At 41.5% G+C, this 13,361-nt stretch overlaps 2 protein-coding genes across 3 annotated transcripts in view; both read left to right on the top strand.

Moving 5' to 3' along the window:
* The window catches only part of LOC102209659 (glutamate receptor ionotropic, NMDA 3B-like), an 84,058-nt gene extending 78,352 nt beyond the window's left edge, over positions 1-5,706 (top strand). Inside the window, exons 9-12 of the mRNA XM_005736774.1 lie at positions 215-366; positions 1,635-1,799; positions 3,076-3,143; positions 3,941-5,706. Coding sequence (XP_005736831.1) covers positions 215-366; positions 1,635-1,799; positions 3,076-3,143; positions 3,941-4,895 — 1,340 coding nt within the window. The 3' untranslated portion in view covers positions 4,896-5,706. The remainder of the gene's footprint in view (positions 1-214; positions 367-1,634; positions 1,800-3,075; positions 3,144-3,940) is intronic.
* A 4,903-nt stretch (positions 5,707-10,609) lies between these two features.
* Positions 10,610-13,361, top strand: part of LOC102213111 (lipid phosphate phosphatase-related protein type 3-like) — a 20,360-nt gene continuing 17,608 nt past the window's right edge. The window contains exons 1-2 of one of the 2 annotated variants that reach the window (XM_005736591.1): positions 10,610-10,667; positions 11,084-11,305. The gene's annotated coding sequence lies outside the window, so the exon portion shown is untranslated. Of the gene's footprint in view, positions 10,668-10,771; positions 11,306-13,361 lie in introns of those variants that run through there. The other variant, XM_013911709.1, reaches the window with a different exon arrangement.

The following is a 13,361-nucleotide window of genomic DNA, read 5'->3' as shown; positions in this document are numbered from 1 at the left end:
GTTTATTTATGATTCAATCTGAAGACTGTAAACCGTAAATCTTCTTTTTCCAGAGGCCATCTGCCCTTTGGCAAAGTGCAACTGTCTGACTTTGGTTTTACTGCAAAAAAAAACAACACCGAGTTAGACACTATCTTCCTGAGGCATGACTGTAGCTCTCAGGTTGGTTACCTTTAGCACACGTATTTACATCTGTGTCTGTGTCCTCTTTCAGGCTATGGTATTGGCCTTCCCCAGGGTTCTCCTCTAACCCGTAATGTGTCAGAGTTCGTCAGTCGCTACAAGTCTGACGGTTTCATGGACATGCTACACGACAAATGGTATAAGGTTGTACCCTGCGGAAAGAGAGTCTTTGCAGTCACTGAGGTAAGTCATCCGTGGGAGTGTGTGTTCATGAATTGTGTACGTGTGTTGTGTGTTAAGCAAAGCCTTCTGCTGCTGTACTTCTATAAATGAGTCTCCCTTTGGGACACAGACTGGATTGCCTGCCAGCTAGGCACACATACACTGACAGACAATTTCACACACACACACACACACACACACACACACACACACACACACACACACACACACACACACACACACACACAAACAAAGACATACAATCACATAAACTCGGGCCTATTTACTGACCTTAACCAGAGTTACAGGCACGCACTGTCTGAGTGTCGATTCTTATTTGTATCGTGTGGGTGCTACAGTACTCTGAGTTCTTGCCCTCCCTTTTACTTGCACTCCTTTTAAAGGACTGGAAATCTCTAGACAGAGCAAAATGTCCGTATCTACATCTCTTGTTTGCGAATCGAGAAGCTATTCAACTCCCTTTGGCCATCTCTTTTAAATCCCACTTCAAAGTTAAACCATAATATAGCAACAAATGCAATTATGCAGTCATAGGTTTCTCCAGTGAAACGAAAACCTTAACTTCACCCTGCATCGGAAAGCTATTACTGTTCATCCCATTTGAAGCGCAGAGAGCTGGCTACTTTCTAACAATGTAGGCGTTGGTGTGAACCTGCCCTCTGGATTAGGAGCAAAAGGAGGTCAGTGTTGTCACTGATGAATTTGTGGTGTCAGCATGGGGCTAATTGCCATCAGAGACAGTGCAGAAATGAGTCGGGTGGAGGAAACATGATTAGAGAGCATTGCTCTTGTCCCTGCCTCTTCCACTTCCTCCAGGCCGATGAATGCCTCATACGAGATAGACATTATGTCAGGGTGGGTTTAGGCAAATCAAATAGGGAAAAGCTGCTCTTCAATTAACCATCGTCTCTTTTTACCATCTCTGTACTAACTGCTGTTTCTTCCTATTACTCTCTTTTATGCCTCCCCCGTATTCTCTGCTGTCGCGCTGCTCTACACCCTTTTCTTTCCAAAAATGTCTTTTACGCTGTTGTCCTCTTCTCTTGACTAATATTCTTATGGGCTTACACGGCCAAACTAGATACACAACAGCAGAATATCAAGTGCTCGTTTACAAAAAGTGGCCTAAATGGTAATTATGTAAATATAAATCATCAATCTCTGATTTTCCTCTCTGTCGGCTTAAGTCTTCAGTAATCTGTGTCACTCCCCCAACTTCTCCCTCACTCTCTTTCTTTCATGCTCTCTTTCTGTCACCGCCCCCTCAGACTCTACAGATGGGAATCCAGCATTTCTCAGGCCTGTTCGTGTTGTTATGCATGGGGGTAGGTGGAGCCTTGCTGACCTTGGCAGGTGAACACACTTTCTATCACCTGGTCATCCCTCGCCTCCGGCGTAGCCACACACTTCAGTACTGGCTGCACACCAGCCAGGTGAGTAAACATAAGGCCACACCATCTTTCATGCTAGCAAGACATGCCATGCACTTGAGCACAAAGAGTTATGCTCAGACATTTAAAACTCACATGATCTCTCGTGCACACCGAAGACACCCATAGGAGCACAGTCAAAGGCTATATGCATGTGTGCTCATATGTATATTGCTGTTGGTGAGACATCCTTACCCCCTGGAGCTCACACTTTTCTTGCAGATAACCAACGCCCTCTACTGGTTACAAATTAAAAAGTCAACAATTAGACTAAATGTTCCTAAAGCTGAATTGTCTGTGATAGCAGACATATTCAATTAAACATGTCTTTCCATTAAGTTAATTACATTAATTAATACAAATTAGGTTCTTGAATAGTCAATTTGTAAGTAAAAAGTTAATAAATCTTACCACTGGCAGTGTTTTATTAATTGATTTATAAAGACACATTATGCATTCGTGCCTTTGTTTGTTTAGCCTTTTCTCAGACAGATGAAGAGACAGATCGTTATATGAAGCTATTTATACAGATTTCATCTGCAAAATAATTTTAAATATTCGTTATTTTACATAAAATTCAAATATGTTATATTTTCTTCACAAAGTCAGTGTATAAATGTGAATTGCAGGAAGTTTCTGACAGCAAATGTGTGTTTGTGACAACATCCACCAAAGAAACAACAAATTGAATATTTAAAGGTCATATTTTGTTTTTTTTATGAGGCTCTGGCCATTACCAAATGAGGTGCCAGTGGCAACATTTTTTGAGTGAATAATGGAACTAGCAGTGTAAATATCAAGACTGCTCATATTGCTCATATTCGTTTGCTACATCTCTCTAAAAGGGCAACCACTCGCGGGCAGCCTCTAGCATTCATCACAAAAGAAGCTCCGCTATGAGGCGTTGGCATCTGTGTCAGACCCTCAATATTATTCTTATCTTTAGAATAAGCCTCATTTCCCGCAGGAAATATTAAAGCATAGTCACACTTTAAAGTTGTTTTTTTTGATCATGCTAACCTAAGCATTTAGATACTTAAATGAAAAAGGCCTCAAGCAACTGACGCGTTAACTTTAAGCAGAAAGGAACCGTCTCTCACTGAATTGCAATTATTAGAGTAAATTATTCAAAAGTGCACTATAGCAGGAACGGCTGTCACAGATGTTCTCTGCAGCTGGATAGAATAATAACCCTTGCAAATTCATCTCTCCTGATTTATTTCAAATCTGATGGCGTCTTAACAGATTCCATGTTACTAATCATCTTCTCTCCTTGCAGAAAATTCACAGAGCCCTGCACACCACATATGAGGATGTTGGAAAGGAAATGGCCGGCCTTGATCAAAAGTAATGAATTCACTAAGTGATTAATGCACCACTATGTTGTCTATTTTCTTCTGTTTGTGTGTTTAACAGATGTCACTTTGTTGTTGGAAGCGCAAAAACTGATTATTTTACTTCATAAAAATAAAAAAAGAGAGCGTGACTTTTTATTTTTGGGAGGCAAATGTTTATTTGTTTTCTTGCTTTAAGTTGGTTAATAACAATAATATGAAGCAGCAAGCTAAAAATAAAGCCATAAAGACTGGAAATGGACAGACTCTGTCCAAATGCAATAAAATCTACTTACCAGCACCTCTCAGCAAAGCTCAGTAATTAAAGCCGTTATATCTTGTTTAATCTGAGCTTGGCAGCTGCTGACAATTTCATATGTACAGTCTAGAGTCTTATCAATCTCATCATCTAACCCTCTGCTAGAAAATGAATAAGCATATTTTGCCCAAACGTCAAACTATTTTTTTTCTTAAATAATCATATTAGAAGCAGGTTAGACCCTTCGTGCTACTGTGGCAGATTATTACATTTCTATGACTTGATAACAAAATTAATTGTGAAGGAGATATTTTTTTTGTGAAAGTCCTGTAATGGGTTTAAATCTTTTATTTAATTTAAAAAAGAAGCCCTAACAGATAAATGATAATTGAGACAAAAGATGTAGTGTTTAGTCAGATAATATCACTACACTCTACATTTGGTTTACTGGGTATAATTATCCTACATTATATATAAAAGTCCTTGCATTGCAGTACAGCATATCTGATTCTGTGTATTCCCTTTGCTGTGATCTTTCTCTCTTTCACCAGCCCCTCTTGTATCTCGGAGAACTGCACCCTACACAGGAAACAGCATCAGCCTCCTCCACCATCCCCTCCCACGTCAGCTGGGGACACGGGCAACTCCTCACCATCCAATGAACCCAAGGAGAAACGCGTGCACTTTGACCTGGAAACGCTTCACAGCTACCGCCTGCGCACACACACCGCCTCAGTGCGCGGCAGGCCTGGGATGGTTGGCCGTCCTGGACTTGGCCTCGGAGGGTTGGGGCTTGGCAACCTGGGGAGTTTTACTTCTCCTCCACAGATTAGCCTCCATGTCAACGGGGGCCCTGTCTCGACTCTGGCTTCCACAGGTTTGGTGCTGTCTCCCATGGGAACCAGAGGTGCTCAGACCAGCTTATGGGAAGGGGAGCTCCAGGAGTTGCAGGCAAAGATCGAGATATTCCGCACCCAGCTGAGAGAGGCTCTGGCTAGGAGAGCTGAGATCCAGAGCAGTCTGGAGAGAGAGAGGAGTGGACTGGTACGCAGGGATACTAGTCTTGATAGGGACAGGGACAGACAGAGGATACAAACTATTAATACAGACAGAAGTAGCTCCACTCAGCCCAGGCTCCCTGACAGAGACAGGACCAGCCAGCTGCAAACCCTGAATAATCAGCAGACTGGGCGGGCTAACCAGTCAGGTGGGCCTGGGACTGTGGAGCATGGGAGAAGCAGCCAGTTAAACACAGTTAACAGTTTGGACAGAGGCAGAGCCAACCAAGTGCGCCCTGTTAATACTTTGACAGGAGAAAGGACTGTCCAGTCGCGCACGTCCACTAGTTTGGAGCGAAGTCGAGCCAACCAACAAGGTGCTGGAAATACAACTATCCAAACACGGAATACTTCTAGCCTGGACAGACAGAAGGCTAACCTATCACGTGCACTGAACACTTTGGAGAGGACAAATGCTAACCAGTCGACTGTAAGCAGTGAGACTTGATTAACTCCTGACCTGTAGGACTGCAACAGGGTTAGTGAGGTATTGCTTGCATAGCCGCGGGAAGATGGCTTTATTGGTATGGGTTACATTTATGTGGCGTTTGCTGAACTATAACAGTACGTGTTTACTCACAATGTTACTTACTGCAACCTAATAATTTTCATGCTGAGAATTATTTCCACACTTACTTAAAAATGCAACTAAAAATATTTTTTTGCAAGTGAAGAGCTGATGTCATCCATGAAATATTAATTAAGCAATGTAATATTTAAATAAAAAGCAGAACATAACCCCATTAATATCCCGACATACCAGATCCGACAAACTGAAATGGGAATCCAGAAACCACGGTGCTTACTGTGGAAAACAGTAGGTCACATGAGGAATCGCTGTAGGAACTATAATAAATCAAAAATGTGGTGTGTTGTGCTGGCTGAAAAGGCCTACAAGCACATATGGATAATTGCAAAAGCACAGAAAAATCACAATTAACTTTAACTAAATTGAATGAATCCACATACACATCCAATACATAGGATAATAAAAAGAAACAAATTAGCATATTTCAATTAACCAATATAATAATTTCCTAAAATTATGAATGATGAAAATAAAAGTGTTGCACAATCCCAAAACAATTCTCTTTTGGGGCAACAATCCAGATCCCATGAAACTGAAGCAAGCCTTACGTGCATTGACGCTTTGCATCTTTGCTTATGTTGTTCTGCAGTAGATATACCCAACGAGTCAAATACTCTTTTTGGATATTTTTATATGCTTCTCTCCTGTTACAATACGTCACTTTGTGAGATGGTAATTCTCCTCTGCTAGTAACTTTAAAAAAACAAACTGTTTTTGAATTTGCAATAATTTGAAAGTCTGCAGAGTGAAATAGTTTAAAGCCATTAAACCCAACTATCCTGAAAAGTTTAGTTAAAAAAAGGTGACTTTCCCCTGACCCAGTGATTAAAAGACATAAGGGATTTCAGCTTCAGCAAAGCTTGTACCACAAATATTAGCTCTTAAGGCCACGGAAGGTCTATTAAAAAGATGCAGTCAGGACAATGCGGGTTCTAGTGTTGTGTTTTTCTAGTTTGGCCAATGCTAGAGCTGTTCATCTCAGCCTCTGCTGAGTTTTTAGCATCTTTTTTTATAAGCTGCCTCACGTGACTACACCACCTTTATAAAAGTGCAATACTAAATCAAAAACCCCTTTAATTTTCTGAATCGTGTGTCTGGGGTATGGGTTTGGAATAAATATATCCACTATTTTTCATTACTAAAACAATCATGTAAAAAACACTGAGTGTGGATTGCAATTTACTCAGTACCTGCAGATCTGATAGGTGAGATTTCATCTTTTTAACATATCTTTGAAATAGATGTATGCTTTTACACATTTTCTTCTCCACTTTTTTTCTATAACGTAAATTAAGTTCCATGCTTTAAATCAGCCATTGGGAGCTACGAAGATCTGAGGTTCCTCAGAAACTGGCTGCATGTGGGACTCGCTTTCAGTTACTCAGTCCACCACTGGATGGCACTGAATCCCTGCTTCCTGCGGCTATGGACACTGGCGCGTGTGTGGATTCAGGTTTTATTCCAGCAAAATGACAAACAGATGAATTTAAGCAATTAACTTCTGAAGAAACAATGGCAGACAGAAACTGAATATTGCCATGCAGTTCTCATGGAGAGCAGAGGATCTGGGAAATAAGGTTTTACGAACTCGCTCCAGCACTATACAATGTAACGACACCTAACTGTATTGGGATAGTCAGTCTTGTGTGTCTCTCAGTTCTTTAAGCAAGCACTGGGGATGTGACAGCAAGTTTAAGAAAAAATTGATAGCAGTGAAAGTTAACATGGCTGATGATGGTACTGATGTACATTTAAATTTTTCAAAATCTGGTGTGGTGTGAAGTGGTTGTGTTCACATCCCATGGTGTCTATGAGGAAAAAAAACATTTTAAATCTTTATTGAGAAAGAGCTTGTTGTACTGGATATTTAAAGAAATACTTTTAAAGTTACCCGTCATAAAAATTATATAGGGCATATTATTGAATTTTACCATAAATGGTCATCCTCATGTTTTGAAATAAACATTTATATACTTATTTTTCTGGCATTATTTCATATTTTGAATGGAAACAAAGGATAGCAAAAAATGTCGAGCTTTTCTTATTATTTAAGGACAGGAAACAGCAGTAAACACTGTAAGCAAGTTGCTTTAATGGATTTGAACTTAGTCAGCCGTATTTAATTGTTTTTATTATTTAATGCTTTTTACAGATAAAGCTGCTTCGTCCTGTCACAAGTGTCAAAGCGATTAAAAAGTTCAGAACCAAAAATGTTAATAAAAAAAAAACTTTGTAATCAGGAAACAGCATTTTCTCTAAAGGTGTAAGAGCATAGCAGCACATCAGACTCAACATGTGTTTCCTACCAATTCTTTTTATTTTAGAACAACTATCCAGTGTGAGTAAGCATGACCCAGTAAATGATTAGCAGGTTCTTAAAGGATTGTTGGTCTGTTTGGCATCATTTATGGACAAAAAATAAGTAGAATCCTATATATATTGTTACTTTTTGGACAGTTTTTACTGACCAAAATTTTTATCTCAGAGGACTTTTTATACCCTTTAGTTTAATGGTCAGGAGATCCATCTTTCTTTCTGTACTGATAGTCTGGGCTGTCTGCCACTGTGGTAAACAAAGCAGTAAACCTGCACTCTTTCCTTTTAATGTGCCACAGTGTTCCCAGTCCTCCATTAAACAATGACGTTTTGAGGTGTATCTGGTCTCTTGACAGAACTGTTAAAATGTTAGTAGCAGAAGGCCATTTTAGTCACAACAACAAATGCATTAAGAAGAACGAACACTGACAGCATAGAACTGCAGAGTCAAAGTCAAGCTGCAGAATATCAAACTAACTGAACAAATCCTAACCACTGTGCCTCTGCTATAGCAAATTATTACCATGGAGCACTTAAGCATTTGATTTGTGTGAGAATTGTGGGTGATTATGATTTTTGGCTTGTCGAAATGTTGATAAAATGTGAACACTTTGTAAGCCCTCAATCAATATCCTTATCACATTTTAACATGCTGGAGCCAATAACACAGTGAAATCCTCCTCTTATCTGCCACGAGCCCTATCAAAGTAAAGTGCAGTCTGGAAACACAAAAGGAGCGCAGAATCAATGGTATCACAACCTAATAGACTTGTCAAACAAATGCCAGGGTTCCTGAGGCTACTCAAGTAAAGGTTTAAGCACTACTTCACCTCAGGGTATAATGGCTTTGTTTAACTTGTCATGTAATGACAGCTCTTAGCCACACAGTGGCACTTGAAGCTGTCCTTAAGCACAAGAGCATAGACTGTGGAGTGGCATTACCTGCACAGAATGACTTACCACTGAGGACATTATGTTGACAGTGTGACAGAGACATGCACTTATTTACTTTTGGGAAAAGAAAAGCCACTTTCAGTGAGAGTGCATCCTATATTATGTGATTATCTCTGCATTCCCATGTTCATTTGCTAGTCAGCCAAACATCAACCACCCCATGAAGTGCCGGCCTACATAACATGCCAAAACAAATCACTGTTTCAGATTTCTCTATTGATTGTCTTTCAAATTACAAGGGAACACAATCAGAGCTATATTAATATTCTTTTAAAATTCCGTTTGCTATTTGAGACTGAAAATTGAGTGCTTATATGAAACCTGACACTTAGTGAAGCCAAAGCTGATATTGATACCACAACTGTGTAACACAGAAGAGCAATAACAACTTGTGTGTTGGTTGAAGGAGATGATAGATAGATGGATGGGGGCAGGCGCTGATTTAGTTCCACTACGTCAACCACGCTGGATAAAGTGAAGATCAATCTTTCATTTTCTGCACTCACATGGTTGGATTCTCCCTTATAATAAAATAAGCATGGCCTCTGTGTCAGGTGTCTTCAAAGCACGCAGGGTAAGCTGAATAGGTTGTTTAAAAAAATCAATCAGAATCGAGTTGTAAAGTTGGGGTTTGCATGGATGGATGGGTAAATGTGCTGGCATGCAATGATAGAATTAATATCTATCATGTGCACTTGATCAACATGAAAGTCTGCATTTACTGTAACATGTGTATGCTATGTGCGCACTGCAAGAATTAGCATGCATTAGCCATGTAAACATGCGCTGCAAGTCTGGGTCTGGATGTGCACATACATGTTTGTATCTGAACAGAGATGGTTGCCCTTTCGCTCAGACGAAATAATTGGGTCACATGTGTGAACACCAGTCGAGGAAAATTTTAATCAAACTTAAGAATCCCCATTGTACATCCCCTCCAGCAATCAATTACCATCCAACTGGGGTAAATGGTAAAGAGTGCTGATAGCGCACTAACTCCACTAGAGAAAATGCAATTGTGGTGATGTGTGGCTTTCACAAATTCTATAACTGTGTTCATAATTATCAAAATTCACCACCTTGAGAAAAGTGTAAGTGTCTGTGGGAAGCAGAAAAGAGCGTTCAAGCACCTCCACCCCCCTCCTTTTAGTGCTTTGTGTAGTGGGTAAATAGGAGCCAGAGAGTGTGAGTGATGAGTTTATTAGCTCCTGCCAGCTGTGACCAGCCCTTGGGTATTATTGGTGGGTTGGTTGCATGGTTTGTGTGCGATGCTGTTTAGGTGGGGGCTTCAGGCAGGGCAGGGGGGAACAGGAGGGGCGCAGGGGATGGAGGCGGAGACGGGGGAGTACCCCATGAGAACCAGAGAAACTCCCTGGCAACTGGAGACAGGATAAACACTAAATGGGGCGCCCCCATTCATCTAGCACCAAGCAGTGTCACACAGCCAAATGACAGAGATTGAGAGAGAAGGGGTGAGTGGAGGGGGTGCAAATATCTGAATGAGTGTAAAGCCACTGGAGGCTGGTCAGCAGGAGACTTCCTGAACTGCACCTACTCAAATTAGTCTGCCACGATATTAACATATGGGATGCCAGTGTCCCTGAATTTATCACACTTAATTATTGACCTGCCAGACGTGGAATAAAATGTTTTTTTTCTTTAAATTAGGAAAGGTGTGTGGGTGCTGTGGGTGTGGATGGTTAAGTTCAGTTTTCACTTCCACTGAGAACTGATAACCGTGAGAGCAGAAGACTACAGATCTCTTAGAGAGCATCTTTTGCAAGCACGTGTGCCACCGACACAACACATGCACGCACGTGTGTACGCACAGCCGAGTCTTTGATGTTAATTGCCGCAATGTCATTCATGATGAGTCAGTAAACCAGAGGTGTCGGTAGAGCTATCACAAAGTGCGTGAGCGCGTGTTCACGGTCCTCACCGCACCGGTTCCTTCAGGGGAATTTAAATGCACCACGGTGGTCATCCGCCTGCCACACCCTTTAGAGTAAACAAAGGCGGACACAACTGAGCCACAATCCTTGGGCGATGACCGAAAAATCTCTGGGCCAACAAATGACTCTGATGGCATTTACAGAAGCGCGGGGCGTAGCTGATGCTGAGCCTTAATCATATTTGTTTGTGAAACGTTCTCGTTCTAATAGATTAGAGGTTATCTCCTAAACCGCCCCCTCACTTTTACGCACACATGCGCAAGTTTCGTGTGCTCCTCTCACACACTGCACACGTACACATACCAAAATATACCCCTTTGTCTTGGTCGCCTTACGGCGGTAGCCCCGTAACAGGAATTCAGCGGAGATAGAAGCAAGTGTGTGGACCAGACTGTCTCCTCCCCCCATGGTAAGCGCACACACCATGATTCTCCTCCCCCTGTACCCCCACCTCCCCTCCTCCACACCCCTGCTCGCCCCCCACGCCTTTGTGTGTGTATGTGCGCTCTGTGAGGCTGACTGCGTAACCCGAAAACCGTGTGACGGATGCTGTGCATTTAAAATCAGATTTTATTTTTTTAATTTTTGGGGGGAATTTCTTACTTGTTACTGTTTTGTATTTTGTAGGAAAGGGGGAACCTGTATGGGCAAATAAAGGGGAGGAACCGGGTGGACGCACGTGAATCTCTCACTTTATTCAAAGCCAGGAAATTTAAAGGAAAGGAACGCGTTACCAGCAAGTGCGGCAAATTGGACTTTCCACCATCAGCAACCCTCCTCTCTCTCTCTCTCTTCTCTTTCGCCATCCCTGCTCCTTCTCTGTAGGTCTCCTCACTTACTTCCATCATTCCTCCAACCTCTTATGATCCCAGAATAGCCTCACGGCGGAGCTCTCTCTAAATATTAGTGAAGGTTTTGGATTTCGGGGTGACTCTGGAGATGGATTAAAGGGACGGTGCACCGCAAAACTGGAGCAGCACGCACGACCACGCCGAGGGGGAAGGGGGCGACGGGATTCGGTGAATTCGCGGAGCCCCCGGGACAGAGGTGAGTGCTGTCCGGTAGTATAGAGGTTCTCTTCTCCCGTACGCAACCCAAAGAAAGCTCAGGAACCTATATGCTTCTCCTGCTGGCAGGAGCTGAGAGGCGACAGAAGAAAAATTAGCACATGGTTTTCACGTTTCCATCGTTGATGATATCATACGCAATCTGCTGATTTCTGCTTGTGGAGGAGTAACTGCTCAGTGGTCATTTTAATAGTGTTTAATCAGATTCTGGTTACTAGAGCCTTCAATAGATGATCTAAAACAAATGAAAGCTTTTTTCCCCCTTTTTTTTAAATAAAAAAACACATGATTCCTATCCATGAAAAATGAAATCAGTATCACCGTTTACACCCATCTCAATTTATATTATTAAGATAAAGCTACATTTAAAGGACGGCTGTTTCTTTCGCTGTAAAAGCAGGTGAGTTAAACTGACCAAGGTATAAAGTCGAGCAAATAGCGCTTTGCATATGTCTGTTTAAGGGCCCTGCAGTGGACATGGCTTTACATTAGCCAACACAGCAACTTTATTGCTGAATCCATGAATACAGTGAATGGAAAACTGGTGAGCTGTGGTTCTCCACTTCATATTCATCTCATTAATTAATTTCCAAGTTCATTTTTTTGAAAACTATGCATGAATAACGAGTAGGGAGACACCATAAATCTATGTCACTTTATTATTCTGTACTGTCCTGTACTCTTCTACTCTGAATAATAGTGTAGTAACTATAGGGACTTAGGGACAGCAGACATACACGGATCAGCCATTACTCTAAGACCACTGATGATGAAGTGGTTTAAAATCATTTTGCTTTGCTTAGAACTGGATCCTGCTTCTGATTTGTCTTTCTTTGGCATGTGCCAGCCCCTTCAATTAACCTCAAACCCCCTTACCTGCAAAGGCACTCCCCAATGGCAGCAGCCTCCCTTAGCAGAGCAGTACCCTTCGGCAACTGCAAAAGCTGCTCAAAAACAGCCCAAGGAACAGTACTAAGAGCCCAAAGCACCAACCCAGCCTGCAAACTCCCCAGATCACATTCCAATTCCCGCAACCCACAGAAATCCACCGCCAATGTTCTGATACCAGACATCACAAGAAACTCTCAGCGGTCAAGAGTACATGCCCTGCTGGGTCTGACATTTTCTGGCAGCACAAAGGCGGTGTGTACAGTAATAGGCAGGTGGTCTCATGTTGTGGCTGATGCTGTGAAGTATGTGAAAAAAAATTCCCTTTTGAGAAATAAATTGCTGGCTTTGATTTTTTGTTTTTGTTCCCATTTGATTCAATTTAATCCCCACCAAAAAATCCTTCATCTCATGAATGCTACTGGATGACTGCTCTGTACTGTTCTATTTTGTAGTATAGAAGTAGGTTATATTACAGTGCGTGAGTGATTATTTATCAGTCAGTAGATAGAAAATAAATTTGATCTGATCACTAACCAGTTAATTGTTTTAGATATGTTTTTAGCAAATCTCATTGCATAGCCAGTTGGCTTAATGTTCATCAAAATGAGATGTGAAGATGCCAACCTAGGCTCTGGGAGACTGTAATGGCCAATCTAGACAAAAGACACAAAGACAAAACAATAAGTTCATTCTCAGCTAATTCAAATTGTCAGCCAGCACTCTTTTCTATCAAACAAACAACGACAGGATGTCTTTTTTTTAGAAGAATTAAGCTCAGTTCTCCAAGAGCTTTTACAAATATACCATAGTAGCTGCCCTGGAGGATTTTATAGTCACCCAAGACCTTGTCAGTACTTTAGGTTTATCCTTTAATTAGTCACCCATCCATACATTAGCTCACTATCTTTAACCCCACCCCTGTGCTGATGCTCCCTGAGTCATATATTTTCCTCAGTGCCTGACAGACTGTTTCTGCATGCCATGGGCTATACAACCCACTTCATTCACAGGCATACACACAGACAAGATGTACACAAATCGCTTAAACTATAAACACACTCAGACACTTTGCAAGCACAAGCATAGCAGCTCAAACTACAAACAGTGCAGCACACACACACACACACACACACACACACACACAC

This window comes from Pundamilia nyererei, unplaced genomic scaffold, assembly GCF_000239375.1.
Source record: "Pundamilia nyererei isolate P.nyererei 1_Seehausen unplaced genomic scaffold, PunNye1.0 scaffold00070, whole genome shotgun sequence".
In the NCBI taxonomy this organism is placed as follows: Eukaryota; Metazoa; Chordata; class Actinopteri; order Cichliformes; family Cichlidae; genus Pundamilia; species Pundamilia nyererei.
The sequence above is the reverse complement of the archived record's forward strand: the minus strand, read 5'-3'. Positions and strand labels throughout refer to the sequence as shown.